General features: G+C 54.3%; 5 protein-coding genes and 1 non-coding gene across 6 annotated transcripts; 2 read left to right on the top strand and 4 right to left on the bottom strand.

The window, feature by feature from the left end:
• Nucleotides 1-641: 641 nt before the first annotated feature.
• Nucleotides 642-1916, top strand: B0I36DRAFT_244786 (ribosomal protein S2, flavodoxin-like domain-containing protein; the record flags this gene model as incomplete). The annotated part of the gene is made up of 2 exons (XM_046150091.1): nucleotides 642-1312; nucleotides 1466-1916. Coding segments are annotated over 2 exons (1122 nt in total), but the record flags the coding sequence as incomplete, so codon positions are not given.
• Nucleotides 1917-2575: 659 nt separating this feature from the next.
• Nucleotides 2576-9479, bottom strand: B0I36DRAFT_363662 (uncharacterized protein; the record flags this gene model as incomplete). Its single annotated transcript, XM_046158844.1, has 3 exons — nucleotides 2576-8598; nucleotides 8654-8799; nucleotides 8857-9479. 3 exons carry the CDS (start codon nucleotides 9477-9479, stop codon nucleotides 2576-2578), a joined length of 6792 nt encoding a protein of 2263 aa, XP_046011357.1.
• A 504-nt stretch (nucleotides 9480-9983) lies between these two features.
• Nucleotides 9984-11497, top strand: B0I36DRAFT_325000 (Ser/Thr protein phosphatase superfamily). Its single transcript, XM_046154184.1, has one exon. It carries the CDS (start codon nucleotides 10411-10413, stop codon nucleotides 11353-11355), a length of 945 nt encoding a protein of 314 aa, XP_046011358.1. The 5' UTR covers nucleotides 9984-10410; the 3' UTR covers nucleotides 11356-11497.
• A 299-nt stretch (nucleotides 11498-11796) lies between these two features.
• On the bottom strand, nucleotides 11797-13308 carry B0I36DRAFT_350013 (uncharacterized protein; the record flags this gene model as incomplete). The annotated part of the gene is made up of 4 exons (XM_046156851.1): nucleotides 11797-12360; nucleotides 12421-12734; nucleotides 13060-13188; nucleotides 13251-13308. 4 exons carry the CDS (start codon nucleotides 13306-13308, stop codon nucleotides 11797-11799), a joined length of 1065 nt encoding a protein of 354 aa, XP_046011359.1.
• Nucleotides 13309-14952: 1644 nt separating this feature from the next.
• Nucleotides 14953-16559, bottom strand: B0I36DRAFT_363665 (uncharacterized protein; the record flags this gene model as incomplete). The annotated part of the gene is made up of 2 exons (XM_046158845.1): nucleotides 14953-14983; nucleotides 15043-16559. The coding sequence occupies 2 exons, from the start codon at nucleotides 16557-16559 to the stop codon at nucleotides 14953-14955; spliced, it is 1548 nt and encodes a 515-aa protein (XP_046011360.1).
• A 1835-nt stretch (nucleotides 16560-18394) lies between these two features.
• On the bottom strand, nucleotides 18395-18466 carry B0I36DRAFT_t107. Its single transcript has one exon. It is a non-coding gene; the product is annotated as a tRNA-Ala (tRNA).
• Between the last annotated feature and the right edge of the window lie 349 nt (nucleotides 18467-18815).

The following is an 18815-nucleotide window of genomic DNA, read 5'->3' on the forward strand; positions in this document are numbered from 1 at the left end:
ACATAGACTAAACAATGAACTATAGCTCGCAATGCCTTGATGAACCGAAGCAGCGCCGTGAAGGTTGGCGCTGTGCAGATGAATCGCCGTCAGTATAACTTGAGAATATGGGGCTACTCGTGCGACTTATGAAAGCCGCCAAGCGGGAGGTGCAAGCGGACCACAACCACCCCACACAGAAGGGCGGGCTGGTGCTCCCATTGGCTGCCAGTGGACAGTGGGCTGCAGCATTTCGAGAAAAGTCGCGACGACCTCATGCCAGGCCAGCCAGCATAGCGCTTGCCCCCGTGAGGTCTCAAACACAGCACAGGACAGCCAATCCTGCGCATACCAGCGATGATAATAAGAGAGATGAGTGCCCGCCAAGGTTTGTCCTGACCAAGCAATGCTCGCGATCCACTCAACAGCCCCCCCGTACTGACGCTCTCGTGTCAAATCCAGCGCGGAGAGCACTGGCTGCTCCTCTGCGACAGACGGCGACCCAAACAGCGGCGTCACGATGCATCCGTGCCTTTTCGACCGAGACGGCCGAGACGACGTCGGCACCTGTAGACCCTAGCACACAGGCTCCGAAGACGCCGTCCCTCTTCATCCGGACGGCCAAGCCCTGGAACCGGAACAAGAAGTCCAATGTGCCCGACAACACGGCGGCCGAATTCCGCAAGGCGCAGAACCTCAAGAGCTACATTGGCAAGGCCGGCGCCGTGACGGAGAGGAAGTACCACCCAGACGACATCTTCCGCAACCCGCCAGGCCCGGCCGACATCACCCTCGAGCTGCTCATGGCCGCCCAGGTGCACATGGGCCACAACACATCGCTGTGGAACCCGGCCAACGGCCGCTACATCTTTGGCGTCCGCGAGGGCATCCACATCATCAGCCTCGAGCAGACGGCCGCGCACCTGCGCCGGGCAGCCAGCATTGTGGACGGCGTCGCCTACGCCGGCGGCAACATCCTGTTCGTCGGCAACCGCCCCGGCCAGACGCGCATGGTCGTCCAGGCTGCGCGCATGGCCAAGGGCTACCACCTCTTCACCAAGTGGCCCGCGGGTGCCATCACCAACAGCGATGTCCTGCTGCGCGCCCTGCCCGTCGAGATGGTCGACGAGCACGACAACCCCATCGCCTCGCTCAGCTACCACGACATGGACGCGCAGCCCGTCAAGCCCGACCTCGTCGTCTGCCTCAACCCGCTCGAGAACTACGTCCTCCTGCACGAGTGTGCCCTCGCCAACATCCCCACCATCGGCGTCATCGACACCAACGCCGAGCCTACCTGGGTGACCTACCCCATCCCAGCCAACGACGATAGGTGAGTTATCAACCACCCTTCCTGCCGACACGAGCTACGTCCCGAAGGGGGCGGCAAAAACCCCTTCCCGAGCCGAAGAAGACACTTTCCTCCTTTCCATATACTTTCCAGAAACGAAACTAACCTTTGACATTCGTCCCACTTTTTCAATAGTCTTCGCTCAGTCGCCACCATCGCAAGCATCCTCGGCCGCGCCGGCGAGGAGGGCAACCAGCGGCGCCTGCAGGCCGCCGCGCAGGGCACCGTGACCTGGGAGACCCCCAGCGCCGTGGCCACGTACATGCTGCGGCAGGCCGACCGCGCGGCGGCCCTGGCCCGGCAAAAGGCCGTGCAGGCGCAGCTCCTGCACGAGGCCGTGACTCGCGGCGGAGCTTCTTCTTCTTCCTCCGCTGCTTCATCAACAGCGCCAGCGCCGTCGTCATCATCACCCGCCGCGGCGGAGGAGCAGTTCGTCGACCCGGCCAGCGAAGGCAGTGTGCGCCAGCAGGAGCTCATGGACAAGCAAGCCGCCGCCGCCGCCGCCGCCGCCAACATCGAGGTCGTCGACAAGGCCACGGGCGAGGTGCGTGAAAAGGACGAGATCAAGCCGAGCGAGGCGAAATAGTAGCTCTCTCAAGCTCTCCCTTCCTTTGGCGCAGAGAGCGGGGATCGTGGGGGAGTGGGAGCCAGAGGAATGTTGTATTATTATGAGGAGGACGAGGAGGGGAAGAGACGTTGGCCGGGGATTATGACCAATCAGAACAATCCTCAGTCACAACCGCTCGTGTGGTAGTGTGGCAGTAGACGCTTCTGGCTCTTCCTAGGTAAGAAGTTTCTTCACGGAAGAGGAAAAGAGGAAAAGCTGTCGAATGCGGTGAGAACGATGTGCACATGATCAGAAAAGAAGAAAAGACAAGCATATCTGCAGGGACGGGAGGGATGAGAAATGTACCAATAACACCTCTTTCACGGCACCTGGCAATGTAGAAATATATACACCTGCAACAAACATGTCGACTAGTATTTATGGTTCAGCCTGCCCTCAAGGAACATTTCACGTGATTCTTGTCATCAGATGACAAGTCGAAGTTACGAAAAATCTGATCTACTTCTTTCATGCAAGTTGAAGACTTTGTCCCAAACTCCAAACTATGAAGCTATGCCCAGCAATGAATGAAATGCACAACACTGAAATGGAATCTCCTCCACTACAACGACGCCGTGAACGCCAGTGACACGGAACCAACTACCGGCTCTATGGTACGGCCGCAGGATCTAAATCATTCACAAACACACCAGCACCTCATCCACCAAAGCCCCCAGCATCCTCAGCCCAAACCACTCTGCTACGCCCTTGTACACCTTGAACCTGCGCAGCACCTCGTCTCTCTTGACGCTCTCCACCCACTCGCCCGAGCAAGGGCAGTGCTCCATGAAGTCATTCAGCCGCGCGCCGCCGCAACGTGCGCATTTGAGGTCTTGTGTCGTCCACTCAATCACGAAGCCTTGCACGTCTGCGAGGAGTCGCTCCTCCATCTTGAGCCGATCGAATTCGGCATCGCAGTAGCTGCACTTCCACGGCTTCGCCTGTGCGGCGCGCTTCATCTCGTTCTGCAGCACCGTGCCGTCAAGGTTGTGGTTGTGCCCCCCAGCAATGGCACCCGCGGCGCTGACCACCTCGTCTATGTCCGGCAGCAGGCTCTCGTCCCGGCACAGGTCCCAGTCGCGGGCCATGGTGCATTCTGCACAGCTCCACTGTGGTACTTTGAGAGACTCGCTGGGGTTGACAAACGCGCCGTCTTTGCTAAACTCGCGCACCTCAAAGAGCTGAAGGAGCTCCTTGCGGAGAAGACGCGCCTCCATCGTGATGTTTTTGTCCAGGCTGAGGACTTGCATCAGCGACTTGACGAGTTCGAGAACAGCATTGCGGTTGCGCATGTTCTTGAGATGACTGCCGGGGAGCACAGGGAAGGTCCAATCGGATGCGAGCTCAGGATGCAGGAGCTCACGAGCCTGCGTCGAGACGAGGGACTGAATCTCCTTTTTTAGTGGGCGCTCAAACGTCTTGGTGAGGATTATCGAGTTCTTGTCACCAAGAGTGTTCTCCTCATCTTGCGTGCCATTACGCGCAGGGAGCTGTGTGAGTCGTGGTGTCGAGTCGGGGTCGCCCAGGGGGCGCTTGACCTTGTGCATCAGCTCAATGAACTGCACCGTCCAGTGCTGGAAGACGTCTTGCAGGCGGAGGGGCAAAAAGGTCTTGATCTGCCAGCACATGACTGTCTCGAGTTTCTGCTCGTCGGCCTCGATGACTTCCTGGCACGCCTTTCCTCCGTAGTTGAACTCGTCATACCACACGAGATAGTCCCAGTATTCTTTGATCTCGAGCTCGATGAAGTTGAACAAAGCCTTGCTCTTGATGCTCTTGATGATGTACTGACTGTAAGCGTAGGCATTGCCAACCTCCGATTTGGTAGTCTGCAGCAATAGTCTGGTCGAGTTGGCAAAGACAACCTGGGAGCCGACGCGACGAAAGTCGGCCATCAGCTGGAGAAGAGCCTTGCGGCTCATCATCTGAACATAGTAGTGGAGAGCACGATCGTACATGAACGAATCCGACGACTCTACCCAGCGGACGAGGTGCTGAACAAGGACATCGGCCATTGAGCTGCCCCTGCAAGCTTCAGTCCACCAGGACTTGACCATTTCGCGAAGAACGAGCACACCTGCATTGGCAAAAGCGGATTCGGAGTGCAGCATCGCATCGTCGCCGCCCGCCGCGTCAGCCGCTGGGTTGAACGAGATAGAATCGGATCCTTCCAGTTCGTTGATGAGGGATGAGGTCAGGATGGTGTTGATGGCCAAATTACGGACGTCAATGTCAATGCAGACAGAGGCGTATGTGCCAGGCTGATTGACTGATGGCATGCTGACCTTGTCCAGCGGGCCCGTGACGTCGTCCTGCTCATAGCCTGCATGGTCTGGCCTCGCGCCGGGCGACCACCAGAGAACCACATTGTTAGTCTGCAGCCTGCGAGCGTACGCGACATCAATGAGGAACCTCGGGTCGTCCCGCTCCAGGTTGCAGAGAGGGATGTCGCCATATCTGGCAAGCGCTGTGAGATGCAGCACCCAAGATCCCAGGCTGAGATAGTGTGTGACCAGTCGTCGAGCCACAACACTCTGCCAGCCTAGTGGTGGCAGCGAGCTGTCAGCTTGATCATATCTGAGCGGGAGCACGGGGAAGTCTCCGAGAACAGGCACGTCATGAACGAGCTGATTGCGTTGAGATGACTGGATGACGAGCATAAGCGGGCGAGTTTCATCCTTCTTGAGCCGCTTGACCAGATCGCCGATTTCGAGGTGAGCCTTGCGCCGCGTCGTCACTTGCGTAACTTTGAAGCTGAGCTTCGCCTGGTATTTGAAGCAGTCCTGCCAGTTGCTGCCCTCTGGCTCTTCCCGAGACCTGCGTCCAAGCATGTCCGCGTAGATCTTGTTGATGTTCGGAAGGTCTTGGCCATTATCTCTTGACTTCTGAAGAATCACGACGTGCGCCTGGTCGCTGGTCGTAGAAAATATGCCAAAGATCTGCCTCTCTCCAGCCGTTATGTGGGAGACGTACAGATAGCCAAGAGGGTTCGACTCGAGGTATGTCCTAGCCTTTGGCGGACGAATCAGGCCGCTCAGGTCAAATCCTTGCTCCAGGCCTTTGCCTAGAACGCCGGGCTGCGACTCGTCAATGGTGCATAGGTTGCCCAACTGCAAGACGGCGCGAATGTTGAGCGGGACCTGCTTCTCGTACACGCCTTCCACACTTGGGTGGTTGAACAATAGGGAGAACTTCTCTGCTTCCGCAAAATAGATATCCTCGGGAACGGTGATTTTGAACAAGTGCGTCGACGAGTGGCCGTTTGGCAGAGTGTAGTTAACCTGCTCAACCTCACAGCCATCAATGTGGATATCGGGGAGATCTTTTCCTTTCAGATTCAGGAACACCTGTCGCGGCACTTTGATCTTGAGTGTGTGAACCTTGGCATCGATTAAGACGTACGCCATTACGATGCCTGGATTGTCGGTGGCACGTAGCTGAAGAAGCTGCCAGTTGTTCCTGAAAGTGATTTCTGCTTGATTTCGGAACGTTTGTTGGATATTGCTGCCGACGTTGCCTCTTCGATTACCAAACAAGTGGCGGCGGCGGATTCGTGCCTGCTTCTGAATCTTCCACTTTTGCTTCTGGTATTGCAGGAAAGCCGGGTAATCCTCCGAAGGACTTGGCATGACCTTCGGCAGGGCGGCAAAGGGGTCAAGCTCCTTAGTTGGCTCGGGAGACTTTCGCTTCGTTGCTGCCGCTTGCTGAGACGAGTTGATCATTGCCGTTGTGCTCTTCGGCTTCAACAACTTCGAGCCAAAGTCTTCGAGATCGTTCAGTCTTTGTGAGCCAAGGTTTGTTATGTCCTCGAGCGGGCCTTTGCTGAATAGGTCGGTGAGCTTTTTCTGCTTCATCTTGTCGTCCTTGATGTTGATTCTTCTCTGCAGCCAGTCCGGATGCGGAACCCTGGGCACCGGGTTCCGGACTTTTTGGAGAGCAGCAGGAATCGTGATGAGCTTCTGAATGACGGAACCCAAACGCTCAAGGTAGTAGTCCCAGTCCAGGAGGGCACGAGGATCCATGTTTGAAGGCTCCTCCTTCAGCCACTTAGTCAAGAAAGTCCTCTTGATCTCGAGCTCTGCCGAGAAGATGGCGACCGGAATGGCACGCTCAGTGACGGGAGCGCCTCGCGGTTTCGCACAGATGATGTACTTGCAATTGAGGCCCTTGTCCTTGACCATCTGCTCGCCCAAGAACTCAGCGAGTCGCTTGGCCGTGGTAATTGATGTGGACTTCTGGGACCCGTACTCCTCAAGCGTTTTCGACATGCTGCGGTTTTCGCAAATCAGGTCGATCAGTTCCTCATCTGCCAGAGTCGAGCCCTTGCTGTGCAACACGTCGAGCCACCTATCAGCAACCTTGGCGACTGCGGAGTAGCACTCTGCTAATGTTGTTCCTTCGAGGAAGAATTTGAAGATCTGCTGCTGGAAGATCTTGATGAGCTTGAGCTCACCTCTCCGCTTTACCTCGAAACCCTTCAGCTCGGCAAGGCTGCCATCGTCGTTGAACACGGCATAACGCTTCTTCAAGTTCTTGTCCTCCTCCTTGGAAGTAGGCAGGATCATGGCACGATATGGACCATCGACCTCGAAGAAGATGGAGTTGTCGCTGTGGGTCTCGTACTTGAATGTCTTGGGATCCACCAGGGTTTGATACTGATGGTTAGTGAATTTGGCGTGGACTTTATGGTTCAGCATGACGCAAGGGTACGAGATGAAGACCTTCTTGCCGTTCTTCATCTTGAAGGCGAAGTTTTCTGGGAAGCTGCCTGGCAACATGCACCAGATACCATCAGTGTCCAGCTCGAGAGGTCGTCCCAGGCGCTCGACCAGCTCCTTGGCCAGCTGGATAATAGTGGCACCTGTCAAGCACGTCACTCCGGCCATTTCCATGGAGTACCATCGGGACCCCTTTCGCATGGCGTAGCCGTAGAACGAGTTGAGAATGACCTTGTGCGCAAGTTGTAGCGAGTCAAAGAGGACAATCATCTTCTTGGCAGCGTCGACCTCGGCACCTGGTGCGCCGGATGACTTGAGAGTCTCTGTCTTGCCCTTCCAGACCTTTGCCTTGCCCTTGTAGTCATATCGACGATCGCGGAAGCCAGACACTGTGTCAATAAAGAATGGATTCTCCCTCTGACAGATAATGGCCTCCCGAGTGATTGTCGTCTGCTCGCGGATCCTGTGATAGACTTTTTGGCTGTACGTAGTCAATCGTTTTCTCGTCAAGGCGATGCGCTCCTCTTCAGGGAGCTCCTGGAATGTGCGCATCGGCGAGTTTGGCCATTTGCCTGGGAACTTCTCGTTCTCGAGAGTTTGCCTGATCATGTTGTACTCGTCTCGCTTCGCCGGAAGATATTCTCCACGCCAGGCCCATGGCAACCTTCTGTCGCAAGTCTTGCCTGGCCGATTGAAGTCGCAAGCTGCACAATCGGACTCCTGAATCATGGAATCTGGCTGCAGTCGGTTCGTTGTCATGATATTTGGATACATGGACGCGACATCCAAGTGGTAGATTAGGGGTCGCTCATTACGATTTGGCGTTTCTCCAATCAACCGTAAGCGTGATGCAATCTGCTCTTTGATCTCATCATAATTCACGATGTCGTCAAGCGACTTCTTCTCCTCGACCGTGATGCTGAATTTCAAGGCTGCGTCGAGGTCGTTGAGGAGCTCGTCAATCGCCGTCGGGTCGACCGCGAAGTTGGTTGGGATATCCGCACGGAACACGCCGGCTTCGATACTCTCGACGTGACCACCAACATAGGTCTCTGCGTCAAGCAGATGCCCGTCCCAAAAGGCCTCCTTCGCTGCCACATGCTTGTTGGGGATGATGATGTTCTTTTCGTAGGCCTGGACCATGAGCAGCATTTCGCAAAGTGTACCTGTGCCCTTTCGTAATGTGTCGTCGCCTCCCAGAGGGAGAATCGTGCAAAGTGAGAAGATGAAGGGGTGAATGTACTTCATGTACAGGTAGTATGTCGCAACAGCATCGGAGACTGAGTATTCGGCAAGCGTCTGCGGTCTCTCGCTGGCGTAAGGCGTCATGAGTTCCGGATCAAGCTCGTCTGGATCGTAACCGAGCTTTGCGACTGTGACAGCTTTGAGGCCTCGACTTCCCTGGGGCAAGTATGAATCTCGGTTGACCCAGGCAAAACAGTCCATGTGCACGCCGTATGAACACTTGTAAATGTCTTCGCTGTCCTTCTTCCAGCCAATCTCCCGGTACATGTCGATGCCGTTGACGGTCGCCCTTGCCTCCACAAACGGCCAATCGAAGAAGTCGCCGTTGTATGTCGCAATCACTGTTGGCCTCGCCTCCTTGATGTGTAAGAAGAATCGCTCTATCACTGCGCGCTCGTTTGGCTCGTTGAATATCATGAAAGGCCCGGGGTATTCCGGTTTCGGAGTGTACTCGAAGTCTGCAATGTCCTCAGCAACGATCTCGCGATTCGTGATGAGGAAGCCTTGCCCATCAATCATGTATGAAATCATCATAATCTGATCAATGGCTGCGTCGGGGAATTTCAGGGGAAGCTTCGTGGTCTCGATATCGTAGGCCATGACTACCGGATCGGCCTGGACAAGACGGTCTTCGTTAAGCTTGACCGTCGTCACGCCATGCTTCGCCTCCACAAAGTACCATCTTCCCACTCGGATGTCTAGAGAAGGTGTCAGCAACATCGCGCCGTCCATCGGTTTTAGGAGCACCCTTACTCAAATCAATCATTACTCGTACATGGTATGGTACGTCATACTCTCGAATGTCAGTGATGTAGTCGCTCGCATCGGCAAATGATGTGGTTGTTCGTCTCATGTCGTCATCTCGTGAATCGTCAAAAAGGTCAAACCCGGCTTGTTGGCTGCAACTTGGGGTCAGTCTGGGGTTCTCTTGCAAGCATGGCCGAGTGTTGACTTACGCAGCGACCTCAGCATAGACATCGGCGGTGCCCATGGCCTTCTTATTCTTCTCTGCAATGGGCATGATGTCCCTCCTCGCAGACAACAAATCCTGCACATTTGCGAAGCGCAGCTCCAGAAATGTCCTCCGGTAGCCGAGCAGGTGATTGGGCATGCTCAGATCCTCCTTCTCAACCTTCTTGACGCCCCGGACGACGCCGTCGCCAGGGACGCGCTTGACCCATTCCTCCACCTCGCTCTCCCGCCCCTTCTTGACTGCAATCATCAGGTAGGGTTCGTACTCGACTGTAGCCTTGAAAGTCTGCCCATCCTCTTCTATGAAGTAGCAATCCAGGGCGGAGCGACCGCCCGGTATCCGGTCGTCGTCGAGGCCTATCGTGGTGGGCTGCACATTGACGAGCCAGCCTTCCTTCTTCCGCCCCGACTCGTAGCGGGAAAAACCCATGGACTCGTCGATCTGGTGGGCCAGTATCGTCCGCTCGGCCTTCTCGTCTGCCGACGTGCCTTCGTTACGGGTCGTCGAAGCCGCGAAAGTGCGTGTCCTTGTGCCGCCATGGTATGCCTTTTTGCCCCCGCGGCGCACAAATCCCTTTTGGGGTTTCCGTAATGATGTGTTTGGCATTGTAGCGATATGATGGGTCTCTCGAAGCCAGCCTCGGTAGGAGAGTTCGAAGCGTCGAAGAGATGTGTATGCCGACGGAAAGATTATGTGGTTGTTTCGGTAATAGGGGGCTGTTGTCTTTCCTAGAAGGGAACACAATGAGAAAGCGGCGGCGAGCCGTGGCCGATGCTGAAAAGATCACTACCGCAGAAGGAATATCGGTGCAGCTGGTGTCAGAGCTTTGTTTGTGACATGGCCTCGGCGCAATTGTGGCAGGCCCTCCCTGGCTCTTGTCGATTTGGCGTTCATGCATGCTCGCTGGCCAATGTTCCAAAATCCCACTTTAGCGGACGCGTTGGACGCGTCTCGTCCACAGTGGGACGTGACTTGACGCGTTGCCTGTTAAAGTGCTTCGCTACTTGCATACATCGGAAGTGGGGCATTCGGCTGGAGGAATTGTGGGACCCGCCTTTGTGTGTGATGCTGATGCATGCACCCACGACAACTCCCCATTCGCCCGTTGAATGATGACTTCGTCCAGCCATCAAGCAGGCCTGCCTCGGGACGACATTTTGCAAAGTTTCAACAAGCAAGCGAACAATGAGCGACCACTCATGTTGCTTTCAACCAGCACGAATTCGCTGCCAGGGTGTCTCCATCGCGGGCTTTGACGCCCTACAAGCTTTCGGAGGTGGGTGCCTGGGCGGGAACCTTCCAGGTTCAATCAGTGGAAGGCACGGCCTTCGATGACTTATAAGGCGCCGGTGCCAGCTGTGCTTTTGGCCCATTTCCAAACGAAAGTGAATTTCCTGCATCTTGAAAGCACCAAAATAGTGACACTCACAGCCAGCTACCGTTGTTCATCACTTGCCATCAGCCTCACGCCCAAACTCGGTGACATCATCTATTCTAGCCCCACAATTAGTCGCAGAACCCTTCGCTGCATCCAAACATGGTCGAATTCCAGATCGTCTCGGACTTGCATCTCGAGAGTCCCAAGGCCTACGACAGCTTCGAAATTAGCCCTCGCGCACCATACCTTGCACTCCTGGGAGATATTGGCTGCACAAAGCACAGGAATGGCTATCTAGGTTTTCTCAGGCGGCACCTGCATCTGTTCAAGATTGTCTTCCTCGTGCTTGGCAACCACGAACCCTGGTACTCGTCATGGGACGATTCGAGAGAACAAATGCGGGAATTCGAGGAGACAATCCGCCACGAGAGAAATACAGATGCAACCCTTGGGGAGTTTGTCTTCCTAGACAAATCTGCCTACACATTCTCGCCTGCCTCCGATGGCAAGGTCACTGTACTTGGCTGCACCTTGTTCTCCCGCGTTCCCGAGCACGCGCTCAAAGCCGTCAGTTTCGGCATAAAGAACTTCTACCATATTTCGGGCTGGACAGTGGAGGAGCACGATGAGAATTTCCAGCAGGAACTGTCCTGGCTGAACGACCAGGTGCGCAACCGTCAGGACAAAGACGACAGGCTCGTCATCTTCACGCACCACAGTCCAAGTTTGGACGACAGAGCCATGGATCCCAAGCACAAGAACAGCCTCATACTCTCAGGGTTCGCGAGCGATCTGTCGTCGGAAGTCTGCTGGACGAGTCCGAACGTCAAGCTCTGGGCGTTTGGTCACAATCATTTCAACTGCGACTTTATCGATGAGGTGCACCAGATCAGAGTTTTCACCAATCAACGAGGATATGCCATCAGCCAGTCGCACGGTTTCGATGCTGAAAAGATTGTTATCATCAAGCAGTGTGAATCGAAAATTGTGTTGAGTTTATTTGAAGACTCCGATGTGACTTTTCCCGTGGAGTCGTGGCTTCATCGCACCTTGTTCTCCCACGAAAGGCGGGAGCGACAACAAAGCACTTCCATAAGCAGATAAAAGTTCCCCACGAGTACAGAACAATCGGCTCTCAGTGTATGCTGGCGGCAGTCGAGTCAAATTTCATCTGCTGTCAGATTTGATGCTGAACCTTTTCTATCCTTATTTGTAGCACGGAAATGACATTCTGTCCCTTATCCGATCTATGGAGGCGCGCATGCCATGTGTATGTATGATGGGCATGTTTGTGATCCTTGTCGCCTGTGTCTTTGATGACTGTTATGCAGCGACTCTTCTCCAGGGACCCTTCTTCGAGATATCATGCAGGATGTCGTTAACCACTGCTTTGCTGCAGCTCTTCGGGTTCGTGCATGTTTTCTTTCACGATGGGTCCTGACCTGGATGGTGATCACCCCAATACTCGTCCCCATCACCACGAGCCGTCAATCCTGCCCTCCTCCACTGCAGTCATCGTGTCTGACTTCAACTTTCTCCACTTCTTTACTCGTCTTCGTCGCTCTCTTCACACTCCTCGCCTACCTCCTCTGCATTCTCCTCATCGTCACCCTCGCGTCCGTTGCCTTCTCCACTTACAGCTGCAGCTTCCTCGTCCTCTTTCTCCAGGTTGACCCAGAATACGAGGATGTCTAGTATCTTCTTCTTTCTATCCTGCAGTTCCTTCCAGTCGCGGGAGAAGTCCTCTCGCGCGTTAGGGACGTCGTTGGAGAGTTGCTGGACATATTCAGCAAAGCGTCTGTTGAGAGGACAGATAGGGCACTGACAACCCTCCCCATACGTATCGAATGTGGTGTCGGTGGCCGTGCGTGCATCTGTGTCCGAGGCGAGCGCTGCGAAGAACTCGGCGACCCGCTCCTCGGTGTGCTCATCGCTGCCTGGCTCGAACTGCTGCCACTGCTTTGACTGAGTGAGCCAGTAGACGCCATCGTCACACCAGCAGTGTGCAGTGATGTCAATCGCCGCGGGGTCTTCCTCGCCCTCGAGCTCGAGGGGGGCGTTGACATGACAATCGATCTCGACCTTGTCGTTGATGGCGGCAGGTACTGACTGAGTTCATTCATTAGCAAGACGAACGGACAAGAAGCTTGAATACTCAAGTAGACTTACATATTTTTCGATGAGGTAACGAAGCCTCTTTGAGTACCTTACGCGATAGATGACCCATCGAAGATCATCAGTGACTGTCTTCGCCACCACCTCCTCCTCTTCTTTGTTGATGGGACTGGGGTCGGTGACCGACAGGTCGACCATGCCCTTGAGGTCGTACAGATCCATGTCTGCCCATCGGAGTAGAGGATTGTCGACGATGCCCTCGGACGTGATCTGATCAGGAGCATAGTCTTCGTACTGCTCGTCTTCATTATCATGGGCGGTGCCACCACCCGTGGGGGGGTTCGGAGCAGTGCCGGTGGCCATGGTCTCTTGACAAATGTGATGTGATGATGAGTGGAAGCAAGAGCTTGTGAGCGGAGCTCTTGGTGCGGTTCAGAAGACCGTGATGGTGATGGCGAAGTGAATTCGTAGTAAGCGTGTGGCAGTGGCAATCGCTGACTTTCAGCCAGGCAACCCTCAGATGAAGGTGATGGGAGTCGTGACGGCTTGAAACTAGCATGTGCGGTGCCCAAGAGAGGTTGATATGTCAATGTGTGAGTCCTCTTGCTTCAAGAGTAGAGGAGACGGGAGGAAGAAGAATACGAAGAAGAAGAGTTGTGTCTAGAGGAGTGCAGCGTAGCGTTAGTGACATACCCTCGCAACAATGCCAAGTTCGCATGTATTTGTAGTGCAGACTAATGGTTCTCAGGACAATTGGACCTTGCTCTCTTAACTTTATGCTTGGACTTGCAGAGCCAGTTAGCGCGGCATTCTTATCCCGGGCTGTCGAGGCTGAGATGCATATCGTTGCATGGAGCAAAGAAAGTCTATGACCTCAAGCTTACCTTCGTGGCCGGGAGGCGAGGCTTGCACATTTACTGGGTGCTGTGTCATCACCGCCATGTCGCTATTGGCGAAATCAACCGCTTAAATACCATTCACTGTCTCATGAGGTGCATACACACTTCTGTCGACAGACCATGGCACGGAAGTCTAGGCAAGGATCGCCGCTCGGCGCTGCACGAGTTGGAGAGTGTCATGCCAGCATCGCGGTAAAAGCGAAAAGCCCTAGTGATCCATCACGATCCGATTTGATTGAGCTGCTCCAGTACGGAACGTTTCCAGCGTGTGACGTAGAAGTTGCAACCGTAGAGCTTTCGGCATTTCACGTGACAATGCTCTAGGACATGGAGGTTTCCTTGCATGCGTCTTGAAGTTTCAGTCTATATTATGCGGACTCTAAGGCTGCAATACAAGCCTATCCACGATATTCCCGAGGCCTGCATTGAGAAGATGAGAGAGAGAGAAATGTGGGATTGTATTCTTTGATCCATAACTACCTAGGTATGTTTGCAATACGTCAGAGGATCCAACGCGGCTGTCAAGCCATCCCGAGATGTAAAGAGCTCCAAGCGCTGCGGGTCTGCTTTGATGGTGCCAAGTGTTGATTATTTACAAACTAATCTAGAACCCTCATGGTGATTTCACAATTACTCTCATCGGGGTCACGGTCCAGAAGAACAGAGGTCTAGACGTCCAGAGGCTAAGAGATGCCTGTGATCCTCAGTACTCAATCGGAAGATAGAGCTGTTTCAGCACAGGCGCCACGCCGGACGGACGCAGAAGCTTCTGCATGATGCTCTCTTGGCTGTCCGCATCACGCCGCTGGGCCGCCAAGATCTTGTGGTCGATCATGCTGTTATCGGCGAACATGCGCACGATGCAACTGGGCTTGTCCTGACCTGTGTGCCATACTCGATCGTACGCCTGCTGCTCCTGATTGTGGTTCCACCAGAGCTCCGCCTGGATCTCCAGAACTATGGCTTGCCCTCATCTGCTGGGAATGTTCATAGCATTGACGGGATAATTGAGTGACATAGCCTGTGTTACAGACGGGCGTCACATAGATGTTCCAAACTTCTGAGCACAGCCCGAGGCTGATTGGTCAACCCGGGACTGTAATGAGGATGGCTCTGCTTTCATAGCGGTCTCAGCGCTCGGGTGACTCAGGTGGACTTCAGTCTCTTGGGAGATAAATACGTCAACCGGATCAGATACGGAGTTCCACGGGGCCTGGGAGTTCTGAGCTTACAAGGCAGACTACATTTCTGAGTGTGGAAGGCTGTTTGGTGATCTGTTGGCGCCCGTTATGTCTTGGGTCATCTCGTGGTCTCTGGCGGGTGCTCACAAGCTTGACATCATCTCCGTTACTCTCTCTGCTTGAGAGATCAGGACCATAGTACTTAACTAGGACACTCTGTATTGACGGCCTTGGAAGGCATCTATTACTTGTCCAGAAATACATGGGTTGATGTTCACCCCTTTGATCAAATACCCCTGTGCAGGTACGGCAACCCGTGTGCTCCTTCCGTCCACACCCGGTCTACTGTGTGCTCGCGTGTCTCGACTAGCCTGACTGCCTGCCATTGACTCCCAAGCACTTGAGAAAAAAAACCCCGTACTCGACGACAGTGCAACAGGCGTGTCGACAGATCGTCGTTACTGAGTCGCGATTTCAATTGCGCCTATGAGTAGGGGTGCCATGGGCTACTGGTTATCCCCATCTCCGTTGGCCTCCCTTAAGTTGATACGTTAGTCCACTCCACGCTTGATATCACGAAGGATAGGGGCACTTACTCGCTCTGATCGTGAATGCCGCTGCTCTTGAGCATGTCAACAATCGTTTCAATCCTGTCCGCCACAACGTTGCTCCCCTCAATGTACTCTTGGTGCATAATCTTGTATGCATCTGTGAGCATCGTCTTCACATTGTCTTTGTCAGCAGCGGAGAGTCCATGCTCGGCGATGTAAGGAGCAATTTGTGCATTGACTCGGTCTCCCGCGGCCTCCCGGCTTGCCTTGACGAACGAACGCCACGCTTCAGTCACCTTCGAAAGTACCTCCTCCAGGGCGCACATCATCCGAACTGCTCCCTGAGGGGTGGGGCCCTCCTTCGGCAGCAATGGCGACTTGATGTGCTTGGTGACGTGCAGGACAAATGATGCGAAGCCGTCGCCCTGGGCGATGCCCGCTTGAACGGGGTCAGGGCAGCATGCTATGGCCTGAGCGATGGTGAGGAACATCGGCACCTGCGATGGGATGACCTGAACGTCACCCTGAACGAGCTGTAGCTTCAGGGTGGCGATAGTGCTGGCTTCTGGGAGGTTGATTTCGGGCCACAAGGCTCGCGCTTCGCTGAGGACGTATTGAGAGTCATTGTCATCCCAATCGACGTCCTTGTTGTCGATGAAGCGTGAGAGCGTGTCTGCAGATGGGGGAGGGCAGTGCTTCATGTCATGTCGCGCCTCCTCAAGAAACTTCAAGGCTGCCTTTGCATGGGCCACGTCAGAAGTCATCTCGAAGCATCCGAGATGGAACTCGAGCTCGGCTACGAGACTTCTGTGAGCTTCTACGATGACTTTGGACGAGTTGCTGGCTTGGTTGAAGCTGTCTCCTCCTTCTCCAACGGGCTTCATGCTCAGGATGAGGTCTGCGGCACGTGCGACGACATTCCTAGACCAAGAAAAGCTGCGGTAGATGTCTGTCTCCTCTGGTCCGCGGAAAAGTGAGAGGAAGAAGACTCGACCGGCGGCCACGGTGTGTGGAATGTACAGGCCACCCCGGCGCTCCCCTGCCAGGGCATAGAAGGTCGGCTTCTTCCCAGTGTCAACTAGCTCTGCGGCTTGCTTGATGTTTACCACAACGGGAAGCGCAAACTGATTGTCGTCGTCGAGGTCGACACTTGCTGATTGAGAGTCAGGTATGGTCGTGCCAACCAGACGGACTGCTGGTGTTCGCTTGGTCATATCTTCAGGCTTTAGAATGCTCAGTGTGAACCCGACCAGCAGATGAGCTTCTCTGTCAGGTTTGAGGTCTGTGTTGACTTCCTCGAGCGTGAATATGGTCTCATCAGGACGCTTTCCTGTCTCGGGGTGCTTCTTGAGGGCCGTGACAATAGAACCACTCGTTTGGGCTTGCGTATTGATGAGCACGGGGCTATCATCTTCTTCCTGCAAACCTTGGATGGCCTCCAGACATGCTTGGGGTATCTTGAAGTGCGTGCCGGAGAACGTGAATACGTGCGTGTCCAGCTGCTCCTTGACGCGCTCCTTTGTCTCCTTGCCCTTCGCTTGCTTGGGTGCAGTGGGAGCCATGGTGTCTTTCGGCTGTTGTGGTTGCTGTTGCTTCAAAACGATATGAGCATGTAGTGAAAGCGTGAAAGGTGAGATGATCTGGCTGTGAGGAGGGTGATCCTAGAGGAAGAGTGGCAGATGGGATGACCGAGCTTGGGAGGAGTGGAGGGGGGAATGTTCTCCCGTGTCGATGCCGTCCCTGGGGTTGATACAGCAACATACAATGATATGCACGACCGGTCGAGTACCCTCCTGTAAATACCTGGGCAGCCTTAAGAGAGTGTAAATCCCAAGAACTGCATATCAGCACGCCGTTCACTTGCATACCGGAGCTGCTGAAGCCCCGTTTGTGACCTAAGCGGACCTCTTGAATGGGATCCGTAGGTGATTGTCTGTGCTTATGCTATTGTACTGAGCAGCGCCATTCATGACGATATTCAGATACTGTGCGAACCTGAAAACTCAGTTAGCATCGCGGCGAGGGAGGCTGAAAGCTGGTGGAATTCCTCTTGCGCAGTCCCATGTTCGTCTCATCTTCCCAAATCCTCATGCACAGCTCGTGAGCACCAATCAGCAACACAACAACCTGAACCAGGGCGGAAAGACAACTGCCCTGAAATACTGATTCCATCAGTTCTCAAACTCAACAATATCCACATTCCGCTGCACGCAGGTTCCTTTCACCCCCGCTTCCGTTCCACCCAACAAGTTCCGCCAGCCTGTCTCTTGGGACATCAGCTTACACCTACCCATAACCGTCCAAGCTCGTCATCTTGAAGGTTGCTCTACTTCGTTTCACGATCGACTCACTGAGCACTGCCTCAATCACAGTACTGTATTCATCAATAACAACTCTCGCACCTCGCCATATTGAGGCTTACTCCACATCCCTCACGACCACATCACCAACCGCTGTCTCGACCAGACGAGCGCAGGGGCAAAGCGACGCGGGCTGATTGGATCGAGAGTCTGCACCATCACGCCTCGAAGCTCGCAAGCGAGTCACCGCGCGTCAAGGAGATCTGTGAGATTGTCGCAGGCATACAAGAGGGAGATGGCCCCAAAGGTATCATTATCTTCTCGAACTACCTCAGATTGCGGACATCATCGAGGTTGCAATTGATCACGAGGCCGGTATCGAATGTCTTCGGTTCGATGGCATGACCTCAGACTCTGGGATAGGCGAGGTCCAGGACGAGTTCTTCAAGGCCGACAGCAACTAGAAGGTCCTGCTCATGACCGGAGGCACTGGCAGCGTCGGCCTGAACCTGACCTGCGCCAATGTTGTGACAATCAAGATTGCTTGCGGGCTCGGCATTAACCGCTAGACGGCGAGTGCCTGATCATGTAGCCAGTCTACCACCAGCTGTTGAGAAGAGTCGTCGCGAAGCGAAGAAGAGTGTTAGATCAAAGGACCTCTGAACCTCTGATTGTTCGAACCTCTGGACCTCTGGACCTCTGGGCCTCTGGGCCTCTGGACCTCTGGGCCTCTGGGCCTCTAGACCTCTGAATCTGTGGATCTCTAGACCTCTAGACCTGCTTAAGCATTTCTGCACCTCTATATTGAGCCGGCATCTTAATATTGTTAATAACACTGTACTCCTGGCCAATCACTCGAGCCTTGCTGTGTTCGCGCGACGAGCTACCAAAAGTACAAGTCTCCTCCAAAGAGCCTATGCCGGGCCGGCTGAATCGGTTTCTGGACCTGTTAAGCACCCGGAAAGACCTCGAGATGTAGAGGGCACATCCCGTCGTGCGTATGGATGAAAAACAAGGCTTTGACGGCCAGATTGCAAGAATATAACAAAAAGCAAAGCAAAAACAAGGTACAACAGAGGAATTTAACCTCCATACGCTGGACTCGCGGGGAATCGAACCCCGGACCACTCCCATGCTAAGGGAGTATTATACCACTAAACCACAAGCCCGTGGTGTTGTTGTTGAGTTGGCGTTGTTTATTTGACGTTATTTCGAGAATTTGCGTTGTGGAATCGATTGTGGACCCGGGCTTTGCCATCTCTGGCAGGTGGGGCCATTGGCCCCACACTCCTTTTCCTTGGGTGGCAGACAGGTACAGCCCTGGAGACAAGCACAGAAGAGACAGGCAAAAGCGGGCAGGACCCTGCGGATCAGTGCCTGGTGTCTGGTGAGATCGTTTGAAGTCGCTTGACGGGAGAATCAGAACCCATACTTTGTTCGAGAGCCAATTTCACAACTGTCCAGCAATGAAATCCGCCGTTTGATATGTTGAAAGTGTCCCCCGCAAATCCCAGACTT

Source organism: Microdochium trichocladiopsis (assembly GCF_020744255.1).
Source record: "Microdochium trichocladiopsis strain MPI-CAGE-CH-0230 chromosome Unknown B0I36scaffold_6, whole genome shotgun sequence".
Taxonomy (NCBI): domain Eukaryota; kingdom Fungi; phylum Ascomycota; class Sordariomycetes; order Xylariales; family Microdochiaceae; genus Microdochium; species Microdochium trichocladiopsis.

Coding starts and splice junctions, on each gene's coding strand:
- B0I36DRAFT_325000 (XM_046154184.1), top strand. CDS start 10,411: ATGGTCGAATTCCAGATCGTCTCGGACTTGCATCTCGAGAGTCCCAAG.